Source organism: Megascapheus bottae, chromosome 24 (genome assembly GCF_031878675.1).
Source record: "Megascapheus bottae isolate mThoBot1 chromosome 24, mThoBot2.hap1, whole genome shotgun sequence".
NCBI classification, from domain to species: domain Eukaryota; kingdom Metazoa; phylum Chordata; class Mammalia; order Rodentia; family Geomyidae; genus Megascapheus; species Megascapheus bottae.
This window is the reverse complement of record NC_143532.1, coordinates 12,284,388-12,307,978: the sequence shown is the minus strand read 5'-3', so window position 1 is coordinate 12,307,978 and position 23,591 is coordinate 12,284,388. Positions and strand designations below refer to the sequence as shown.

Below are 23,591 nucleotides of genomic sequence, written 5' to 3'. Positions count from 1 at the left end.
TCAAGAAACCCAACTACCAAATAAACCACCACATATCCTGATATGTTTTCTGACTTATTTATTGACATTTATCTGATGTCCTACAGCTCCCCATCTCCTCTCTGCCAGGTCAGGGGCCCTCTTCCGCAGGTCAATAGCCCAAGAGCTCATTTAATATAGAGGCCCCTCTTCTCTGCAGGAGGGGTTGGCCTGGGGCCTGGAGTGGCCGGGCACATAGGAAGGCAGGTGAGGAGCCCTGAGGTGACTTGTTGCCCTCATTCTTCCTGAGATGCCCGAGCCCAAGAAAGGTATGGAAACAAGGCTTCTTGTCATTTCTCTTCAGGCTTCAGTCAAGCTGGCTCCTTGTGGGCTTTCTTATCCTGTATGACCATAAGTCAGTGCTCCTAGGCCACACGTCTGCAGGCCTTGCTTCCGAGAACTCTGAAGAGGCCTGCCAGCAGCTCTACCCTACACAGTGGGCTTGCCTGCCCAAGCCCTGGCAGCAGGAGGGTTCACTGCCCTGCAAATCTGAGATGAGTAGACAGAGGGGATGCTTAACCTGGGTCTCCCTCAGTTTTCTCCTAGGCCTAGCCCATGGTTATTAAACCAAAGACACTGTCTTTCCTGAAGTCACACCCCATCGTGGCTCGTGCTCCCTCCCGGCATCCGTGCCCTGTGGCAGGCAGGCAGCCCGTGTTCAGGCTCACAGGTTGTTCCGCTGAAGTGCCTCGCACAGGTTTTGATTGGCATCAGGCTCCTCCGTCAGCACCTCCACAGTCTCCCACTCTCCAGATCGGCTTGACCTTTTGATAGCATCCACCACGCTCTGCATGTACAGCCCGTCCTCGAATGAGGCGGCCATGGACACAGGGGTGTGGTCCCAGGTGCGGCGGTCGTCCTGCCCCTGGAAGGACTGGCGCAAGGCCTGCACCATGTAAACCATGCCTTTCAGGTAGAGCAGCGGGACGTCCTCGGGGCCCTGTTCCGGTAGCCCAGCACCCACGGCCAGGGAGTCCCTCACCAGTAGCTCCTCCTGCGTGGCAGAGTTCTTCTGCCCATAGAGGTCAGCTCCCCGGGCCACAAGGCGTCCCGCAGAGCCCACCACCATGACCTCATGCACAAAGGCACCCGGCATGTTGAAATTAAGTGTCACCGTGCTGCACACTCCCCCGCCCATGAGCATCTGGAAAAAACAGAAGTCATCGCTGGTCACGTGCCGGATGCCCCGGATGGCGGCGTTCTGCCTCACGAAGGTCTTGAGGAGCCCATGCACCTTCTCGGCCCTCCGGCCGGTCAGGTGGGTCAGCAGGTCCACGATGTAGGTGCCCATGGTGTGCAGGCCCCCGCCGCCCATGAGCTCATCGCAGATCCAGCCATAGCTGGGGCTGAGCAGGCTGCCCGAGTAGATGCGGGCATCACAGATCATCACCGCGCCCACGTAGTGCTCGGCAATCAGCTGCTTCATGCGCACGAAGGCCGGCAGGAAGCGCAGCACGTTCCCCACCAGGCTCATGAGCTGCGGGTAGTACCGCGAGGCCGTCACCATCCGGAACGCATCCACCGACGTTGCTGCCTTCTCACAGACCACATTCTTCCCGATGCCTATGAACGAGACACAGTGCGAAATCGCGATTACAGAAAAGAAATTTCTCCAGGGTAGATGGATCCAGGAAGGTCTCCTGTGGACAGGAGGAAAGGCGACTCAGCATACACTGACAACAGTCTCAGGGACTGCACTGGAGAATGTTATGGCTGTGTAAAGAGGAGTTACCTTCTTTTTCCTTTTCCTTTTTTTTTTTTTTTTTCCTAGTGCTGGGAATTTATCCCGGTCCTAAACAAATGTCGGGCAAGTGTTCTACCACTGAGCCAGAATCTATATAATTGTCATTTCTCTTTTCCCTCCATTTTCTTTACTAGCTAAATTTCTTAAAATATTTATTTATGGTGCTGCTAATGGGGCTGGAAATCAAAGCCTGGGTGCAATCTCTTAGCTTTCTTTGCTCTATCCTTGAGCCACACTTTCATTTTTTTTGTTGTTTTTGGTCAGTCCTGGGGCTTGAACTCAGGTCCAGGGCACTGTCCCTGAGTTTCTTTTGCTCAAGGATAGCACTCTATCACTTAAGCCACAACACCACTTCTGGCTTTTTCTGTTTATGAGGTACTGAGGAATCAAACCCAGGGCTTCATGCATGCTAGGTAAGCATAGTTAACTTCTTAAAATTGTTATTTTTTTCTCCACAATTTTTACTAGCATTAATAAATTATACAAAGGGGTTTCATTTTGACATGTTCAGGTATATATACAACAGACCTTGATTTGACTCGTCCTTCTGTCACCTTTCTTCACTTCCCCTTCCCCAATCAATCACTGAGCCAGAGTCTTAAGAATATGAACAGAGCCAGGTGCAGTGGCTCATGCCTGTAATTCTAGCTACTCAGGAGGCTAAGATCTAAGGATCACAGTTCAAAGCCAGCCAGGGCACTAAAGTCCATGAGACTCTTTGGCCTACTGGTAGAGTGCTTGACTAGCACACATGAACACCCAGGTTTGATTCCTTGGTACCACATATATAGAAAAAGCTGAAAGGAGAAGAGCTCTAATCTTGAGAAAGCCCAAGAACAGTGCTCAGGGCCCGAGTTCAAGATCCAGGACTGGCAAAAAAAAAAGAATATGAACAGAATTGAGGCAGCTATAAGTGAAAAGAGGAAATGTGGTCAATTTCCTGTATCAATTCAAGGGCCTATCAAGCGGCCATCTAGATATTGCTATGATGGTAATTTTTAGATATGATTAACATTTAAGTCAATAGACTTTGAGTAAAGCAGATTAGTGTGTGTGTGTGTGTGTGTGTGTGTGTGTGCGCACCTACAGCTAGGCCTGAGCGTTGTTGCTAAGCTCTTCAGCTCAAGGCTACTGGCCTACCCCTTGAGCCTCAGCCCCACTTCCAGTTTTCTTTTTAGTGGTTAACTGAAGATAAGAGTCTCATGTACTTTCATGCCCAGGCTGGCCTTGAACTGTGGGAAAATTCTTAAATAAATCGCTTTCTCGCTTTCTCTTAATATCATTGATTTCTCTGGAGGACCTGATTAATGCATGTGAGCTAGAGAGGGGAAGACATATATGGACATGTGCTGAACTGTTAGGCATTTTCACATCAACAGTTGTGGTGAGGTAACTGATCTACATGATAACAGGATGGGCTTAGCATTCCAGCCATAACTCCAGAGAGGTCTCAGGGTCCACCAATTGTTTTCTACCAGTCATTCCAACAAGTTAGTGATCAAAAGGCCCATGGGCAAACAGAGAGGATGAAAGAGTGTGAACATAGTCAAAATGCTATATGTACATCAGTGAAAATGGAACAGTGAAGTTTGTTCTGATTGGTTTAGGAAAGGGACAGAGGAGATGGTGGAGAGTAACAAGATGATCTGATCAAGATACACTGTATGCATAGTTATACATTTCAAAAGGAAATTCGCTTTCATAAATAACCAATGCTAAGTTAAGAAGAAAAAAAGGGGGCGGGGCTGGGAATGTGGCTTACAGGTAGTGCTTGCCTAGCATACATGAAGCCCTGGGTTCAATTCCTCAGTACCACAAACACAGAAAAAAATCAGAAGTGGTGCTGTGGTTCAAGTGGTAGGGTGCTACTCTTGAGTAAAAGAAGCTCAGGACAGTGTCTAGACCCTGAGTTCAAACCCCAGGAATGGCAAAAAAAAAAAAAAAAAAAAAAAAGAATTAGGACAAGAGGACAATGTGTGTGTGTGTGTTCCAGTCCTAGGGTTTGAACTCAAGTGCTGTCTTTGAATTTCTTTTGTTCAAGGCTAGCACTCTACCACTTGAGGCACAGCACCACTTCCAACTTCTTTGTGAGTAGTTTACTAGAGATAAGAATCTCCATGCATGCCTAGACCCCAGGACTGGCAAAATAAAATAAAATAAAAATCTATCTATCTATCTACAGATATCTATATATAGATGTCTATATATCTATATATAGAATAAAGATCTTTGAATAATGATCCCCAAATCTCAGCTTCCTGAGTAGCTAGGATTACAGGTCTGAACCACCAGCAACTGGCAAGAGACAATTTTTTTGGATCCAGAAATGAGGTAAAAATATAGCAAGAAGAGGTAACTACAATGTTCCATTTTGTGACTCTGAGAAGGAATCTTTTCTCAATGTTCCTGGGCCTCCACTTGTCCCTTTTCTTAGGGGTAGTGGCTCTGAATCCAAGCCTAGCACATGCTGGTTATTTGGGGCTCATGCACCCTCCTTCTACTTACAGTAGGTATGAAGAGAGAAGACCAACATCTCAGAAGCCCCTGGTGACCCTGCTCTCTTTCCTGTTTTTATTAAGAAGCTCAAAACATACTGTTTTCTTAGACTAAAAATTTAAAAAATAGCTGGCTTGCTGCCAGAGAATCCCAGGGTTCCCACTTTCGCCTGCAAAGCTTTCTTTAGAAATGGTCTCCGGGGAGACACTAAAACTCAGGGAGAACACAGAAAGTTTCTAACACATCACCCATCAGCCAACACTCACAACATGCACTGCCTTGGGTGATTCCCATGGAAGCAACTCTTCGCTGAAGCACTGGCTTATTCAATTTTCTAAATTCATTGGGGAGCCACCATTTTCCTTGGTGTCACCTACCTTTAGAGAGAGCTCTGAAAAAGACCATCTACAATTTCTGGCCAAGTTGACAGCCAGATGGATTCAAGTTCTTACTCAATTCAATGAATTTGAATCCTCCCTAAACCACTGGGCCAAACACATCAGTAACTCTTTTCTATTACTTCCCTTACAACAAGGAAGAGATAAGCAGGAGAGCCTTGAGGCTTCTTGCCATGGTAGTGGCTAGGAAGAGTGGTGGTCTCATGGTCAGCTGGGCATCAGTATCTCTGCCTGTAATCCTAACTACCCAGGAGTCTGTGATCTGAAGATGACAGTTCAAATCCAGCCCAGGCAGGAAAGTCCACGAGTCCATGAAACTCTTATTGCCAATTAACTACCAAAAAGATGGACAAAGTTCAAGGACAGTGTTCAGGCCCTGAGCCCAAGCCCAGGACTGGCAAAATTTAAAAAAAATTAGCCATATATATATGGCTACTCTTTTTTGTTTGTTTTTGTTTTGCCAATCCTGGGGCTTAAACTCAGGGCCTGAGTACTGTCCTGGGGCTTTCTCAAGGCTAGAGCTCTAATACTTGAGCCACAGTACCACTCCTGGCTTTTTTTTATGTATGTGGTACCAAGAAATTGAACCCTGGTCTTCGTGCATGCTAGGCAAGCACTTTACCTCTAGGCCAAACTCTTACCCCCTCCCTTTTTTTTGTGGGTCATGGGGCTTGAACTCGGCCTGGGCACTGTCCAGGCTGGCTTTGAACCTTGATCCTCAATCTCAGCCTTTTGAGTAGCTAGGATTACAGGCAGTCTTGTACATTTTTGCTCAAGGCTAGCACTTTACCACTTGAGCCACAGTGTCACTTCCAGCTTTTTATGTTTATGTGGTACCAAGGAATTGCATGCTAGGCAAGTACTCTACCACTAAGCCATATTCCCAGCCTAGTCTTAAACTTGAAATCCTCCTGTTTTAGCCTCCTGAGTGCAGAAATTACAGGCATGCCCCACCGCATGGCTAAACTTTTTTTTTTTTGCCAGTCCTGGGCTTGGGCTCAGGGCCTGAGCACTGTCCTTGGACTTTCTCAAGGCTAGAACTCTACCACTTGAGCCTCAGCACCACTTCCGGCTTTTTCTATATATGTGGTACCAAGGAATCGAACCCGGGTCTTCGTGCATGCTAGGCAAGCACTTTAACCACTAGGCCAAATTCCTGGCCCTTTTTTTTTTTTTAAAAGACAACATCTTGCAATGTAATCCAGCCTGGACTTAAACTCTCAAACCTCTTGAGTTCTGGGATTACAGGTATGGACCACCCCACTTGGCTTCTAGTATTCTCAGACTGTGAGTCTGGAGGCAGGGAGGGCTGTGATACAGCACAAAATAATATCAAAACAATGCCTGGTATACAGGAAACCCTAAAAAAAATAATTGCTCGGTAAATGTTTACTGGTTTGTTTTTCGTACTAGATTCTAATTTGCCTAGGATGAAGAAAAGACTCTGTCCAGTGTAGATAGGAAAGAGAGGCCCAGCAGGAACTGCAAAACTGCTGGTCAGGCCAGGCCCAGGGCGGGGCAGGTCGTCTCCAAGCCCATCACTCTCAGAGGGAGTGGCTACATCAGCAGGCTGTACCTCAGATCCTGTGGGCAAAGTCAGACTGCCTTCCTGCCTCCTGGCTATACAAGATTGTGGTTGGCAGGAAGGGCGTGTGCTCACTACATCCAGGGCTGACAAAGCATGGGAAACAGCAGCCTGCTACATTGCCTCCTCTCCTTCCTGTGGTGTTGCCTGTCTCTGTGGAGAAGAACAAACGTGTCAATCACCACCAGTTTCCCAGTATCCAGGGGATGCTGACTTTCCAGAGGCAGGGCCTTGACTTCGCTTGAAATATAATCATCAGCATCCCAGATAGGCCATCCCAGCTTGTGCTCAGGGATTTACTAATGGGAGCTGTGAGATTCTCCAACCTATTTTCCTCCTTAGGTTCTGCTTGAGGGGTGGCAGATGAGTCACAGAACATAGCCCAGGAGGGCATACCCAGGCCCAGAGGAGAACACTGAGGCTCTGAGAACTATCCGGAGGGACAGTCTGCCTACCACAGTGCAACTTGCATACCTAGAGCCTTCACAGATATCTGGCGGGTGAGCGGAGGGGGGATGTTGATGCACACCAGGTCTACATCTTGATGCAGCAAGACATCATCGGTCCGGCTGGTGTAGAAGGTGATGTTCATCTCCTCAGCCAGCTGCTTTGCTTCTTCCTCGGTCTTCCCCCACAGGGCCTCCACTGTGAATCCTTCTGCCCTCAGCAGTGGGACCAGGACCCGGGCCGAGCTGCCAGTACCAAACACACCCACACCCGGCAGCATCTTCATCCCGGCCTCGGCTCACCCACTCATCGCTTCACCAGGGCCTCTGGCATGGAGCTGATCTTCCCATAGTCCTGGTCGGACATGGCTCCTAGAATAGCAAGTAACACATTGGTGAGTAGTGGAGGCTACACTTTTAGCTAGGGTCATAGTCTTGGCTTATTACAGGCAACAAGTTCTCCAAAGGTGTGAGCCACTAGTGCTCAGGCTCAAAGATTGTTTTGGGGGGGAGGGGGGGCATAAAAATATTCATTAAGGGGCCGGGAGTTTGGCCTAGTGGTAGAGTGCTTGCCTAGCATGCACGAAGACCGAGGTTCAATTCTCGGTACCACATACGTAGAAAAAAAAAGCTGGAAGTGGTGCTGAGGCTCAAGTGGTAGAGCTCTAGCCTTGAGAAAGCCCAAGGACAGTATGCAGGCCCTGAGTCCAAGCCCCAACTGGCAATAAATAAATAAATAATATTCATTAGGACACGTAGTGGCTCAGGCCTGTAATCATAGCTACTCAGGAGGCTCAAAGGATCAAGGTTCAAAGCCAGCCTGGGCACCAAAGGAACTGAGACTCTTATCTCCAATTAACCTCTAGAAAATGGGAAGTGGGGCTTGGCTCAAGGGGTAGGGCGGTGGCCTTGAGATGAAGAGCTCTGGGACAGAGCCCAGGCCCAGAGTTCAAGCCCCACAACTGACAAAAAATTAAAATAAATAAAAAAGTACAAATTCACTAGGCTAGAATGTGGCTGAGTGTTAGAGTGCTCACCTAGCATGCAAAAAGCCCTGGGTTTCATTCCTCAGTTCCACATAAACATTAAAAGCTGGAAATGGCGCTGTAACTCAAGTGGTAGAGCGCTAGCCTTGAACACAAGAAGCTCAGGGACAGTGCCCAAACCCCGAGTTCAAGCCCCAGGACTGGAAATAATAATAATTTAGAATTACCTTACCATCCTTAGTTTATTGAGTACCTTTACCTTTAGCTTAGTTTACAAACTGCCTTTAAAAATTTGACTTCTTGGGGCCGGGAGTTTGGCCTAATGGTAGAGTACTTGTCTAGCATGCATGAAGGCCCAGGTTCAATTCCTTAGTACCACATACACAGAAAAAAGCTAGAAGTGGTGTGGTGAGTCTCAAGTGGTAGAGCTCTAGCCCTGAGAAAGCCCAAGGACAGTGCTCAGGCCCTGAGCTCAAGTCCAGGACTGGCAAAAAAAAAAAAAAAATTGACTGGGCCGGGAGTTTTGCCTAGTGATAGAGTGCTTGCCTAGCATGCACGAAGACCCGGGTTCGATTCCTCGGTACCACATACATAGAAAAAAGCCAGAAATGGTGCTGAGGCTCAAGTGGTAGAGCTCTAACCTTGAGAAAGTCCAAGGACAGTGCTCAGTCCCTGAGCTCAACCCCATGACTGGCAAAAAAAAAAAAAAAAAAAAATTTGACTTCTGAAATTGTGCTTACTGGGGCAGGGATGATGGCCTAGTGGTAGAGTGCTTGCCTAGCATGCACCAAGACCCGGGTTCACTAGAGGAATAAGACATAGCCACCCTCAGCAAGAACGTCTGTGTCCTTTCTCTCACACAGCATTCCTCTTGACCCTAGCTGTATTTGGGTGCACACATATTCCAGTACCAGTTGTATAAAACAACACATTAGAATTGTCAGTAACCTCTGCTTTACCTCCCCTGACTCAAAAGCAGCCTCCTCACACCTGTACAGGGTATCAGCTGACACCTGAGGGAGCCAGATGGCATGAAGCTAGGCAAGCTTGATGACTAGGTATTTCCTGCTCAAGCAGGCACAGCTGGTTTTCCTTGTTTACGTCAGTGGCCACCCTTTCTCACTCTTAATAGTTTCTTATTCAGCCCCTAAATCCCTGCACATCACCTTTCATACACCTCAAAAGACCTCCAAAAACCCAGTCCTGCTAAGCTCACACACCTTGCCATCACAACATGGTGCTAAGGTAATGCTTGGTTATGGCAAAGGAAGGCAGAAAGTAATAGGAACAAACATGTTGGTGTGATGGAAATATGCATGGTAAGATGGGAACATGAGATAATTGTCAAAACTTGAAGTTAGGATCTGTGCATTAATGGTGTATGAATTAGGCTTCAATTTTTAATCATAAATAGTTGCATCTAGTGGTATACAAAAGCCCATACTGCATGCAAATTTAGGTCTATAATCAAACTAAATTAATATATGTGAAATAACATTCTCTCTTTAAACTGGCAACTGGTGGTTCACGCCTATAATCCTAGCTACTCAGTTGGCTCAGTTCAAAGCCAGCCTGGGCAGAAAAGTCCATGAAACTCTTATCTCCAGTAAAGTACAGAAAAAGCCATAAATGGTGCTGTGGCTCAAGTGGCAGAGTACTAGCCTTGAGCAAAAGAAGTTCAGGGATAGCACCCAGGCTCTGAATTCAAGCCTCAGGTCTGGCACAAAAAAATAAAAATAAAGGGGCTGGGAGTGTGGTCTAGTGGTAGAGTGCTTGCCTAGCATGCATGAAGCCCTGGGTACCTCAGTACTACATATACAGAAAAAGCCAGAATTGGTGCTATGGTTCAAATGGTAGAGTGCTAGCCTTGAAAAAGCCCAAGGACAGTGCCCAGGTCCTGAATTCAAGACCCAGGACTGGCAAAAAATAAATAAAAATGAAAATAACCCAAAAGTTCCTCTTTCAAACAGCAAAACTACTGTAAGTTGACTTTGAGGGACATGAACACAGTTTCTGTGAAGCAACTTCAACCTAAAGTCCTGTGATTAGTTCGTCTCTGCCCTTGCTGAGGGTAAAAATGGCATTTTCCCCTACACCGTGTGGCACTGCATAGTTTTCTGAATGTCAGGGGTTAGGAAGTCCCCCCTAACCCCCCGCATGAAGGACTCATACTAGTAAGGGAGCTAGCTATCCTGCGGCACCAAGACAAGCAGATTTAACCATGGCAGATAGGAAGGATAGAAACAGTGTGGATGTGTAGTTATACAAAGTCAACTGAGGCTTGGCACACAAGGGTAGAAAAGTTCTCATTGGTGCCCAGCTCCCTTACCCATCAAAGACCACAAGAGTGGACACAGAACAATGCCATACCTGGAGTTTCCCCCAGCAGGAGCGATCTACCAGAGCTCTGCCTTCTCTGATGCTGCCACAGTCTCTACCACAGACTGCATTCCAAAAAGCCAATGCTCAGAAACTTGTTTAGGGATTAGATTTTCCCGGAATGGTTTTTTTCTTTCTTTCAGCAATTGTATTCTAATATAAAATAGTTAAAATGAAGCTCGCTGGCCAGAGCTAAGGTCAGGGCTCTAGTTAGTGTGTGATGTAGGTCCTTAAACTAATTTTAAAACAGATGGTGACATTAGCTGAACTAATTATAGGCTGTGTTTCAGGTGTTTGTGTGTAAAATGACACTTGTAATTTATGCAAATGGTTCACTATTATACACTTAGTAAGCACCTGCTACAGGCCAGGCCAGGACAAAGCACAAGATATTTTGGTGAATAAAACAGATCCAGCTCTCCTTGCATGGTGAAGACAACCACACAAGTATGCCATGACACTGGGTATAAGTGCTCTAAAAGAAATTAATAGCCACAAGAACATTCAGTAGGATACAAATCAATCTTACTTAAAGAAGTGTTATATGGGGCAGGAGTTTGGCCTAGTGGTAGAGTGCTTGCCTAACATGCACGAAGACCTGGGTTCGATTCCTTGGTACCACATACTTAGCAAAAATCCGGAAGTGGTGCTGAGGCTCAAGTAGTAGAGCTCTAGCCTTGAGAAAGTCCAAGGACTGTGCTCAGGCCCTGAGTTTAAGCCCAGGACTGGCAAAAAAAAAAAAAAAAAAAGTGTTATATGAGTACGTACTATATAAAATAGTTAAGTCCTGTGTGAGAAAGGCACTACCCACAACCTTGATTGAATTATGATAAAAGTACTGGGGCCAGGAGTTTGGCCTAGTGGTAGAGTGCTTGCTTAGCATGCATGAAGACCTGGGTTCAATTCCTCTGTACCACATACATAAAAAAGGCTGGAAGTGGTGCAGTGGCTCAAGTGGTAGAGCTCTAGACTTGAGAAAAAGTCCAAGGACAGTGCTCAGGCATTGAGTTCAAGCCCCACACCTGGCAAAAAAAAAAAAAATAGCTCAGAGACAGCGCCCAGGCTGAGTTCAAGCCGTGTGATCCACCAAAAAATAGAAAAAAAAAAAATAAAAAAAAATGTGTGTGGCTTGCAGCCCCATCTTTTGGGAGGCTGAGGCAGGAGAACTACAAGTGTGAGGCCAGTGAGGGCTACCTAGAAAAAGATCTCAGCTGTAAATTATGTTCTTGGCACATGAAACCTGGCATCTGGGCCAGGCATAATGGCCTTTACCTATGATTCTAGTCACTTGGGAGACAGATAGGGAGGACAATTGGTGATCTGAGGCTGGTCTAGGCAAAAGCACAAGATCCTATCTCAAAAGGAAACTAAAAGGATTAGAGGTGTCGATCAAGTAGTAAAACTCAGGGGAGTTCAATCCCCAGTACATGAAAAAAGTTTGTGACAGCAAGTTTTGTCTTTGTTGTTGATTTTGTTTGTTTATATGCCTTTGGGAAAGTAGGGGGAACACAGAAATGGAGGGACAAGGGGTGAACCAAGGCAGCAGTGGTGCTTACTAGACACTACTGAAAATGAACTATATGACTTGTGGGTGGAGATGGAAAAACTAGCAGTGAAGGAAGGGGTGACATTATGCAAAAAGAAATTTACTCCTTACCTCACTTATGTAACTGTAACCCTTTTTTACATCACTTTATAATAACAATAAAAACTTTTTAAAAAAAAGTTTGTGAGCCGGGCTCAGTGCCTCCTACCTGTACTACTAGCTATTCAGGAGGCTGAGATCTGAGGATTGAGGTTCAAAGCCAGTGTGGGTACTAAAGTCCCTGAGACTCTTATCTCCAATTGACCACTAGAGAACCAGACGTGGTGCTGTGGCTCAAGGGGTAGGGTGGTACCCTTGAGCTGAAGAGCTCAGGAACGACGACATCCAGGCCCAGAGTTCAAGCCCCATGACTGACCAAAAAAAAAAAAAAAAAAGTCTGTGATTTGTAGATACTCAATCTTTAACCCAGTAACATCCTTTCAGTATAAAATTGACCTGGAAGAAGCAGGTTAGGAAAGTGAAATGTGCAGAGTTTAAAACTGCAATTACACAATTTCTATGATGACCTGTGCTCTGTAGTATCATGGCAGAAAACACTAGGTTTTAGGTTGTTAGTCACATTACATACACATAGCCAAGCTTCGTCTACCACCTAGTATTTATCAAATTCAGTTAAGATGTAGATAAATCCAAAGGTTAATTTCATGCTTATCAGCGGTATCAGGTACGGTAAGTCCCACCCTCTTTGAAGCAGTTTTTATTCACTTGGCTCTTCTCGCCTCTGGCCATCTCTCAGTCCCCTCTGCGAGTTTCTCCAGATGATGTCTGAGCGCAGGCTTCCACCCATTTCTCTTCTATTTATACTGCCTCATGGCTTTAAATACCATCTCTGGTGACTCAATGTCCTCAGTCAGGTCATGTCTCGAGTTCCAGACTAATGTAAGACACAGCTCATTTGGCATCTCTATTTGGATGTTTAATAGGCTTCTGAAACGTTTAATGCCCTGATGTTCCCCTGTCAAACAAATGTCCTCCTCCCACAAAGGCTTCATCTTGGAACTGGTTTCACAGCTTCTTCTCCTGCTGCATCCCATCAACAAAGCACATTAAAATGTCATATCGGGGGCCGGGAGTTTGGCCTAGTGGTAGAGTGCTTGCCTAGCATGCATGAAGACCCGGGTTCCATTCCTTGGTACCACATACATAGAAAAAAGCTAGAAGTGGTGCTGAGGCTCAAGTGGTAGAGCTCTAGCCTTGAGAAAGTCCAAGGACTATGCTCAGGCCCTGAGTTCAAGCCCAGGACTGGCAAAAAAAAAAAAGTCAGATCAAGCTACCCCTCTGCTCAACCTTTCTTAGAGTTACAGCTAAAGTTCTTCCACTCACCTACAAGGCCCTACATAATATCTGCATGCTCCTCCAAGCCTCTTTTTACATTTCTCACCTTATATCATATTCTAGCCACAGTGATTCATTGATGTGTATCTCAAACACACCAGGTATAAGCCTGCCTCTGCCTTAGGGCTCTGTACTGTGTAGATACTTACTCAGCTGGTTCTTCCATTCCTTCCTTCCTCCACCCCCCCCCCCACCCCGATTCTATTACTCTTTGCAGGTCTCTATTTAAATATGGTCTTATAAGAGAAACAGCCTTATGATTCTATCATTTCCTCCATCTCTCTTGTAAGAAAATATGTTCCTTGGGAACAGAGGTGTTTTTGTTGTTGTTGTTGTTGTTTGCTTTTACCTATTTTGCTTACTGTTACATCATAGTTCCTATAACAAGGCTTGATATACAATGAATGCTCAATAAATATTTGCTTAGAAGTGATACTTTATGGGCTGGATGAAGTGACTCATTTTGTATCTAGCTACTCAGGAAGTAGACATAGGGACAATTAAAGTTGAAGACAAGCCCAGGAACAAAGTTAGTGATCCTTTCCCTGACTTAATAAATAAGCTAAGCCTGGTGGTACATGCCTATAATCGCTGCTATGCAGGGGGCGTAGATAAGAGGACTGTGGTTGGAGGCCTGTCTGGGCAAAAATGTAAGACCCTATCTGAAAAATAAGGAAAGCACAAAGGGCAAGGTCAAACGGAAACCCCAGTACTACAAACTATGTTTCCACATAGTTAATCAATAAACTAAGAACCATATACTGAGCAATCAATACTGTATGTATGTATATAGAGCAGGGTGTTGTGGTGAATGCCTATATCCCAAGACTTTGGAAATAGAGACAGAAGATTTGTGAGTTCAAGGTCAGCCTGGATTACACAGTCTTAAAACAAAAACAAAAGAACATGTACATAATTCAGTAGGGACTTGGGGTATGTCACTAGCCCATCTGATTTATCATTCAGGGAGGAAAAACAAGCAATACATGATATGGCTTTAGGACCAAGAAGATGAGCTGCTACCCAGGGTCTTTTACTTCCTCAGCAACCAGCAGGATGTTCTCACCCAGATTTATCCCCTTCCTGTCAAGCTTGCCCTCTGGCTCAGCTGAATGAGAACAGATTAAATAAGTGACGGTGACTCAAATGTCATCGATTCACAAGGAACCAGGAAGCTACTGTGGCGCCTCCCTGTTTCATCCAGTCCACCACTGCACCCATCATCGGCTCATCTTGACTTGAATTCATTTACGGTTCTGGGTCTCCTGGTTCTAATCACTTCCTCCCCTGGCCTTTCAGTGTCCCTAGAATAAAAGCAAATTCTTGGTCAAGGTCTTTGGCCTTCACTGCTCTCCTCTCCCACTGGCGTTTGACAGCTACTGAGGGCTCGCTCCTCAGAACTGTCAGGTCTCCATTTAAGTGTCATTTCCTCACTGAGCCTGTGTCTCAACTACATTAGGTAATTCTGTTCTGTGACTCTTCTCACAACAGCCTTTGTTTTGGCATCCAGAAAGCTCAGCACATTCACTTAGCAAGTAACTGTCAGGATGACAGTACATCAGCTCTTTCACACGCTGCTGCATCCCAAAATGAGTATGGCACCTGACACTGATAGAGGGCTCTTTCTGCCTAATTTCTTCCTTACTGTTCTGACTTTAAATAACTGGTTGTGTAAAATCTCCAGACTATAAGCTACCTGAGGAGTATGAGCTATCTTAATATGCAGAGCATCAGAGCATCTCCCTAAGGCAGAAGCACCATGAACTAACATCCAGTTACAACCTAACACCACAGCATGAGTCCTGAGAATGTCATAAGGGATAATAATAATAATAATAATAATAATAATAATAATAAAGATAACAACAACAGGGCTGGGAGCGTGGACTAGCGGTAGAGTGCTTATCTAGCATGCACAAAGCCCTGGGTTCCATTCCTTGGCACCACATACATAGAAAAAGCTGGAAGAGGAGCCGGGAGTTTGGCCTAGTGGTTAAAGTGCTTGCCTAGCATGCACGAAGACCTCGGTTCGATTCCTCAGTACCACATACATAGAAAAAAGCCAGAAGTGGTGCTGAGGCTCAAGTGGTAGAGCTCTAGCCTTGAGAAAGTCCAAGGACAGTGCTCAGGCCCTGAGCTCAAGCCCAGGACTGGCAAAAAAAAAAAAAAAAAAGAAAAAGAAAAAGCTGGAAGTGGTGCTGTGGCTCAAGTAGGAGAGCACTAGCCTTGAGAAAGCCTAAAGACAGTGGGACAGTGCCCAGGCCCCGAGTTCAAGCCCCAGAACTGGCAAAAACAAAACAAACACTATATATATATATATATATATATATATATATATATATGGATTGGAATACAGCTCAGTAGTGGAGTTTGTGTTTAATATCCACAGATACTGGGTTCAAGCTTCAGTTTCAAAAAAAAAAAAGGAGACAAGGGGTATTAATGTGGGTGAATGTAACTTTAACCCTGCTATACATTATCCCGACAATAAAATAAAATTTTAAAAATGGAGGAGGAGATTCAAAGGACAAAGACAACCACGTCTCATTATCAGAGCCAGAACCAGGATCAGGCACAGCTTTGTAGCTCTGAACAGCAAGTTCTAGGCCAAGATCAAACTGCATACAGTACAGTCACAACACCCACGAACCAACTTGTACTTAAGACGGTGAAATAGTAACATTTCATGTTTTCAGATAGGTCTCTGCTTTCTGATGAAGGTGAATGGCTCTTCACCTGCATTTATGTTCCAGTTGGGAGAGAAGGCTAGAAACTCGGCTCAGGTGATAAGAGTACCTTCTTAAGGCCCTGAGTTCAAGCACCAGTACACACATAAAAAAGTGAGTTTTACAGTTTAGAATTATGATAACAGGTTTTAAGGCCTGGCTTTTGGGGATTCAAAGGCTCCATGAAAAAAAAGTTTAGTTGTGTTTAGAAATGTACATGGAATCCTTGAGTTACTTATTTCTGCCTTCTCTGTGAGAGCAAAAACAGAAGCAGAACAAGGGAAAAACGTACTTGCCATTCCAGCTCCATGAGCTGACAAGCGGGTAATGCTAGGCAAGCACCATGGAATCCGAGCAGAGGCACTAGGTCCCCATTCTACCCCAGGAGGGAAAGAATCGACAGGCCTCATGGCCTGTCCTGTGAAGCATAACTCCCCAAGGTACAGGAGGGTCAGCTAAATTGGTTCATAAAGGAGAAGTGAATTTAAAATCCATAGAAGTTTCTGGACCATTACTAGATTTAAAAAGCTTCTACCGAGAAGAACAGGTTCAAACAGACTGTTGGTTATATTACATCTTCACTGTTTTTATTGTTCTTGTTGTTTTTAATTAATTCACTTTATTGTTATCATAGAGATTACAATTACATGAGTCAGGTAATTGTTTTTGTTTTTTCTGAGACAGAGCGGGCTAATTAGCCCAGGATGGCCTTGAACTTCCCGTATAGCCCAGTCTGGCCTCCACTTCATGATCCTCCTACGTCTGCTTCCCAAGTGCTCATATTACAGGCATTTGCCACCATGTTCCATTGGCACTTATTGTTTTATAACCCAAGGAAGTAATGAGATGAGCACAGGGAACAAGGCCGAAATCTCAGTACTTGGGAGTCTTAAGGAAGGAGGATTTTGAGTTGGAGGACAGCCTATGCTACAAAGGACACACTGACTCAAAAACATAAATGAGTGTAACATGTATATATATATATATATATATATTTTTTTTTTTTTTTTTTTTTTTTTTGCCAGTCCTAGGCCTTGCACCCAAGGACTGAGCACTGTCATTGGGCTTTCTCAAGGCTAAAAGCTCTACCACTTGAGCCACAGCACCACTTCCAGCTTTTTTCTATGTATGTGGAACCAAGGAATTGAACCCGGATCTTTATGCTAGATAAGCACTTATACCGATAGGCCAAACTCCTGGCCAACATATTTTTTTGATATTACTAAAATAATGAGTGCTAGAGTGACAATGTGAGAATTCCATCATTAGTCCTGCTCTCCCTGTAAGCAACTGTACCAGGACCTCCATGTGAACAGTCCCAACTCCCTATCTGCAGCCTTGACAACTTGCTCCTGCTCCAGGTGCATACTTCTAAGCATCCATCTCCTAGCATGAGCCACCATAGGACTTCAGAAACCCCTAACTACATAGAACATCTCTGCTTGGGGATCCTATCCACCAAAAAGCACCAAAGAGGACCTCACATGTAGTTTAATGGAACAGCACCTGCCTACCATGCATGAAACCCCTGGGATAGATCAGAGCAGAGAGAAGGAAGAAACGGAGGAAGGAAGGGAGGAAGGAAGGAAGGAAGGAAGGAAGGAAGGAAGGAAGGAAGGAAGGAAGGGAGGGAGGGAGGGAGGGAGGGAGGGAGGGAGGGAGGGAGGGAGGGAGGGAGGGAGGGAGGGAGGGAGGGAAGGAAAGGGGGGAAGAATGAAGAGCTATAAGCACCACAGAAATTAAGGGTTTATAGGAAGTAAAGTCTGTGACTCTCTTACCTCTAATCACACACACACACACACACACACACACACACACACACACACGCACAGCTTGAAGGAGAGCTATGGCTCAAGTGGTAGAGCACTAACCTTGAGCAAAAAAGCTTAGGGGCAGTGCTCAGACTCTGAGTTCAAGCCCCTGGACAGCACAAATGGGGAGGGCGGGGTAGAAAGAAAAAAGTTGTAGAAGAAGTTGAGAGCTGAAAGTTTGGAAGAAACAGTTATACCACAGAGGAAGCATGCACTCAGTATTCAGTCCCCATTAGGCTCTATCTCAAATCTCTCATTGTAAAAAAAAAAAACAAAAACAAAAACAGGAAAGGGGCCGGGAGTTTGGTCTAGTGGTAGAGTGCTTGCCTAGTATCACGAAGACCAGGGCTCGATTCCTGGGTACCACATACATAGAAAAAAAGCCAGAAGTGGTGCTGAGGCTCAAGTGGTAGAGCCCTAGCCTTGAGAAAGCCCAACGACAGTGCTCAGGCCCTGAGCTCAAGGCCCAGGACTGGCAAAAAAAAAAAAAAAAAAAGAAATTTTGTTATTTTCTTGATTTTGGTTTGATGAAATGGCATTTCAGTGGTTATATTTCTTCTTCTTTTTTTTTTTTTTTGCCAGTCCTGGGCTTGAGCTCAGGGCCTGAGCACTGTCCTTGGACTTTCTCAAGGCTAGAGCTCTACCACTTGAGCCTCAGCACCACTTCCGGCTTTTTTCTATGTATGTGGTACCGAGGAATCGAACCCGGGTCTTCATGCATGCTAGGCAAGCACTTTAACCACTAGGCCAAAATCCCGGCCCTTCAGTGGTTATATTTCTGACCAAATGTTCAATTTATGAGTTAGAAGTATAAGTGTTGTAGCTTTTATTTCCCCCATAGTATCTTGTATAATGAAAGATTAAACTCAGAACACTGCACTTATTAGATAGCAGCTCTGCTCTAAGTAAAACTAGAGCCATACCCCAACCCTCTTTGCTTTATCTTTCAAGTAGGATCTTCCTTCTCTTATCCAAGGTGTCTGGACTATGATCCTCACATTTTACACCTCCTGTGCCAATGGGATGATAGGTACCTGCTACCATGTCCAGCTTTGTCTGCTGTGTGACCTTGCTGACTGTTTTGCCTAGGTTGCCCTTGAGCTGTGATCCTGTCTCTGCCTCTTAAGCAGCTATGATTATGGGCCTGAACCACCACATGACAGTATCTCTTATTTTAAATTGTGACTTGAAGGCTTATTTCCAGAATCTTTCATTTCCACTTTTAAAAACATATATCTAAAATTTTCAAGTGATTTGGCTTTTAGACTCCCCAAAGAAGGATTTTGTTTGTTTTTGTAGTGGGGACTGAACTCAGGGCCTTACATACTAAACATTTTATTATCCTTAGCCTTTAGGTTTTGCCTTTTATGTTTACTAATACAAAAACCACTACTTTTGTGGGCTGGGAGTTTGGCCTAGTGGTAGTGCACGAAGGCCCGGGTTTGATTCCTCAGTACCATGTACATAGAAAAAAGCCGGAAGTGGTGCTGAGGCTCAAGTGGTAGAGCTCTAGCCTTGAGAAAGGCCCAAGGCCAGTGCTTAAGACCTGAGCTCAAGCCCGGGACTGGCAAAATAAATAAATAAATAAACACTACTTTTGTATGCAAGAGAAGTAATACCTCTATATTATACTGCATACAAATTCTCAAAAATGCCAAATTCTCCAAATTTATTTATTTATTTATTTATTTCGTCAGTCGTGGGGCTTGAACTCTGGGACTGGGCGCTGTCCCTGAGTTCTTCAGCTCAAGGCTACCACCCTACCCCTTGGGCCTCAGCATCACTTCTACTTTTCTAGTGGTTAATTGGATATAAGAGTCTCATGGTCTTTAGTGCCTGGGCTGGCTTTGAACCTTGATCCTCAGATATCAGCCTCCTGAGTAGCTAGGATTATAGGTGTGAGCCACTGCACCAGCTTTGATTTTTTTTTTTTTACTTTTAAATGTTTTATTGTTGGGGTAATGTATTGAGGAGTTACAGTTACATTCACCCGGTATACTTAGGTGCATTACTTCTCTGATTTTATTTTTTTCTAATGCTTTCCAACTCCAAAACAGCAGACTCCTACTGGAAATTCCTTGAGTGACTCTTCAAGCAATGGAAAGGCATTTTTCCCATGTCTAAGTTAGTGGTATCTGTTTGATTCTAGTGTTTTCTGAACACCAACCTCTGTATCTCAACTTTGTATATCAGCTGATACTACATGTTCACTTCATTACTCTTTCTAGTCAAACTAGAAAATCAGTTCAGTGAAAGGAGATCCTGTTAACATTTACTGGTTTAGTTGATAAGCTCCTCTCACAGCCTGCCCAACACTTGATTATTTTATTGCAGGTCAGACTTGATAACTGCCTTTAGTTGCTCCCAGAATGGAGGGATGCTAAGTTATTATTGGTCAAAGGTTTTGTTGTCATAGCAATTTAGGAACCCTTTCTAAGTCCTCTATAAGTCCACTCTTCTCTGAAAACAAGTGTCTTTCTCATTGTAAAGCTTGAAAATTAAACTCAAATCTATGAGGTACACTGTAGCCACATTTGATCAGTATATTTTCCAACAGCTCACTCTGGGAAATACTTGGGTTGACTTCCTATCCAGTGCAGATGAGAGTGATGGCTCCTTCATCCTTACCTTCATTTTGATAGCTTGGTCTTACTTCCACCTGGCCCAAAACTAAAGCAATAGTGGTTTAGAACATTAAGCAGAATTTGATTGACAGAACTAGTTTTCCCCATATACAGTTTCTGATAATGCTTCAATATATCTCTTGCAGTATAGACACAAAATAATTCCACATATATCAGAAAAGTCACTAAATCCATTGTTAGACTATGACATTGATTTAGAAACTTAAGAGAAAATCTTTTTTAAACTTGATTCAACCTATTAACAAAATTTCAATATAAGCTTCCTATTACTCTGAGGAAGAAGACGTGCTGCAAATATTCACTGAGCATTAGTTTTATCAAGCTACCAACAATAGCCTGTAATCCTAGGTATTCAGGAGGCTGAGATCTGAGGATTGAGGTTCAAAGCCATCCCAGATAAATCCAAGAGACTCTATTTCTAATTATCCAGAAAAAAAGTAAAGATGTGGCTCAAGTGGTAAAGGACCATCCTTGAACAAAAAAGCCAAGTAAGAGTCTCTAACTTCAAGCCCTGGTACTGGAATACACACACATACACAAAATAAATAAATGAATAAATAAAATAAAATAAAAAGCTGCTCACAAATTGACTTTGGTCATTAGAATCAGAAACTTTTTGGGTGGTGGGTCATGAGGCTTGAATTCTGGACCTGGGTGCTGTCCCTGGGCTCTTCAGCTAAAGTCTACTCCTTGAGCCACAGCCTTTTGTGCCCGGGCTGGCTTTGAATCTTGATCCTCAGAGTGCAGCCTCCTGAGTAGCTAGGATTACAGGTGTAAGCCACCGCACCCAGCTAGAAACTTAAAAAAAAAATTATTTCTGGGTCAGAATTGTGGCCTAGTGCTACAGTGCCTGCCTAGCGAGCATGAAGCCCTGGATTCAATTCCTGGCTACCATATATTCAGAAAAATCTGAAAGTGGTGCTAAGGCCCAAGTGGGAGAGCGTTAGCCTTGAGAAAGCCCAAGGACAGTGCCCAGGCCCTGAGACCAAGCCCCAACACTGGCAATCAATCAACCAATTAATCAATCTGTGGTATTGGTGTTTGAAACCAAGGTCTCACATTTCTAGTCAGGCACTCTTATCACTGGGTCATGACTTCAGTACTTAGAATCAGGGACTCCCTTTTTCTGAAGGAAAAAAAAAATCACATTTCTTTTCTACAGATTGCAAAATTTTTAAATCTTTGCAGTATGGGCTTCTATTTTCTCACTACTGATTTCTAAAATTACTATTAAAATCTTATACCTGAATTTTCTCTTTCTTTCTTTAATTTTTTTTTCCATTCCTGGGGCTTGAACTCAGGGCCTGAGCACTGTCCTTGAGCTTTTTCCTCAAGGCTAGCACTCTTCTACTTGAGCCACAACACCATTTCTGGCTTTGTCTATGCATGTGATACCGAGGAATTGAACCCGGGTCTTCGTGCATGCAAGGCAAGCACTCTACCACTAGGCCAAACTCCCGGCCCCTCTTTTTAAAGTTTTTGAGACAAGATCTTGCTATGTGGCCAGCTGCAATTTTCTTTGCAGATAAAAAGTAAATAATAGATTTAACCAAGACCTATCATTGCATAGAAGCAATGAGACAATCAGGTGGTAGAAAACTCCTTATAACAATCTTCACCTGTAAAATGGGCACTTTCCAACCTGGTAATTTTTTCTTTTTCTTTTCTTTTTTGCCAGTCCTGGTGCTTTCAACTCACAGCCTGAGCACTGTCCTTGAGTTTTCTCAATGCTAGAGTTCTACCACTTAAGCCACAGCACCACTTCCAGCTCTTTCTATGTATGTGCTACTGAGGAATCAAACCCAGGTCTTCGTGCATGCTAAGCAAGCACTCTCTACCACTAGGCCAAACTCCAGGCCCTGGTAAAAATTTTCACCTCTTGGCCTAAACAGATCATCTAAATTCACAGGCAGTAATTTCTTTTTAGGTTGTCTGTGAAATGAATATCCTGAAGCCTTTTTTGTTCTCTGATGTAGCTTCTCAGAAGGAATCCTGCCATACTTGGGATACATTGTATATATGTGTGAAGATGTCACAACAGAACCTCCTCACCTTGTACAACTGATATATGCTACTTAAAAAAAAAAATAAAAGAAAGAAAGAAAGTCTGTGGCTCATCCCTGCAATCCTAGCTGAGGATTGAGGTTCCAAGATTGCCCAGAAAGGAAAGTCTGTGCAACTCTTATCTCCAATTAACCACCAAAAAGCCACAAGTGGAGCTCGAGAGCTACAGCACCAGCCTTGTGGGATAAAGCGATGGGACAGTGCCCAGGGCCCTGAGTTCAATTTCCAGTAGTGCAACATGCGCGCGCGCACACACACACACACACACACGCACACACACACACCTTCGCTGGAAGGATCATACACAAATGAGTCTTCCTCTGGAGGCCTTCATACACTATAGATCACAAGGCCATGCCTGGCCATGCCCTAAGCATGACACTGGGAGAACAAATGAACATACACACAATGGTGTACACACTTCGTGGTGTCGACCCTATGCAGTTTTTTTTTTTTTAACTTTTCAACTCCTGTCCCGTTTGTATAAATTCTCTTCCAGTCTGGAACATACACTTTTCACACTACCATTCACAGACTCTCACGTCCCCATAATTCCCTTCCCTCAGACCTGCAAAGGAATACTTTATTTTCACCTTTTGTCTTAATAAGTCCATCTGCTTCTTTTTGTGTGTGTGAGTGTGTGCTTTAAAGGACAGGCCAGGGACGTAGCCAAAAGGCACTCAGGACTGGCAGAGACAACCTAACCCTTCTGGGATGTCCCTTCTTCAACTTGTCACCTTAACACCTGTTCCTTAAATACATCTTTACCCTCCCAAAGCCCTCTCTCATTCCGAAAGCGGATGGACCAGCTACCCCACGAGCCCTTTGTCTGAGGCTTCCTTCCACAATTCCCATCCTCGTTCACACACAGGTAGGAGGGGTCCGCCCGGCCCGGGAACACGGAGCCCAGGTTTCCGCATCTCGATTCCGGATGGGATGGGGTGGCGTTCAAGGACCTCCCCGATCCCCAATTCTGAGCCGGGGAGAACGACTCCGGGGAGGCGACCCTCGTGCTCACAGCGCCTGCTGGCAATGGGATGCGCACAGGCCCCTTCCAGCCTGGCTCTCGGTATCCACGCCTGCGACCTCGGGCACCCGGCCGAGGCCCGGACGGCGCCCGCTCGCGGCAGCGCCAGGCCCTCCCTCACCCTCACCCGCCGCGGCGGGCCGCCTCTCACCTAGCACGCTAGCATCGCCCGTCTAGCGCCTCACCGGAGACCATGGGTCCGGACGGGTCTCGGACGCCACCCGTCCGTCTTGAAGGAGGCTGGCGGGGATACGCGGGCACCGGATTTTAGCGCGCTGACACCGGGAACACGCCGTCCGGTTTCTAAGGAACAGAGGGCTCTGGA

At 45.0% G+C, this 23,591-nt stretch overlaps 1 protein-coding gene across 2 annotated transcripts; it reads right to left on the bottom strand.

Moving 5' to 3' along the window:
- Positions 1-43: 43 nt before the first annotated feature.
- Positions 44-23,591, bottom strand: Gfod2 (Gfo/Idh/MocA-like oxidoreductase domain containing 2). Of its 2 annotated transcripts, none has more exons than XM_090357422.1 (3): positions 23,418-23,591; positions 6,716-7,059; positions 44-1,581 (listed from the first exon to the last, which is right to left on the bottom strand). In XM_090357422.1, exons 2-3 carry the CDS (start codon positions 6,972-6,974, stop codon positions 683-685), a joined length of 1,158 nt encoding a protein of 385 aa, XP_090213548.1. In that variant the 5' UTR covers positions 6,975-7,059; positions 23,418-23,591; the 3' UTR covers positions 44-682. The 2 variants fall into 2 exon arrangements, with proteins under 2 accessions (XP_090213548.1, XP_090213549.1); XM_090357423.1 differs by having other exon boundaries at positions 23,452-23,591.

What these genes read in the sequence shown, in the direction of transcription:
- Gfod2 (XM_090357422.1), bottom strand. Translation starts at nt 6,974, where the DNA reads ATGAAGATGCTGCCGGGTGTGGGTGTGTTTGGTACTGGCAGCTCGGCC. An exon ending in GATATCTGTGAAGGCTCTAG is followed by an intron (nt 1,582 to 6,715) that starts GTATGCAAGTTG and finishes TCTCGTTCATAG; the next exon opens with GCATCGGGAAGAATGTGGTC.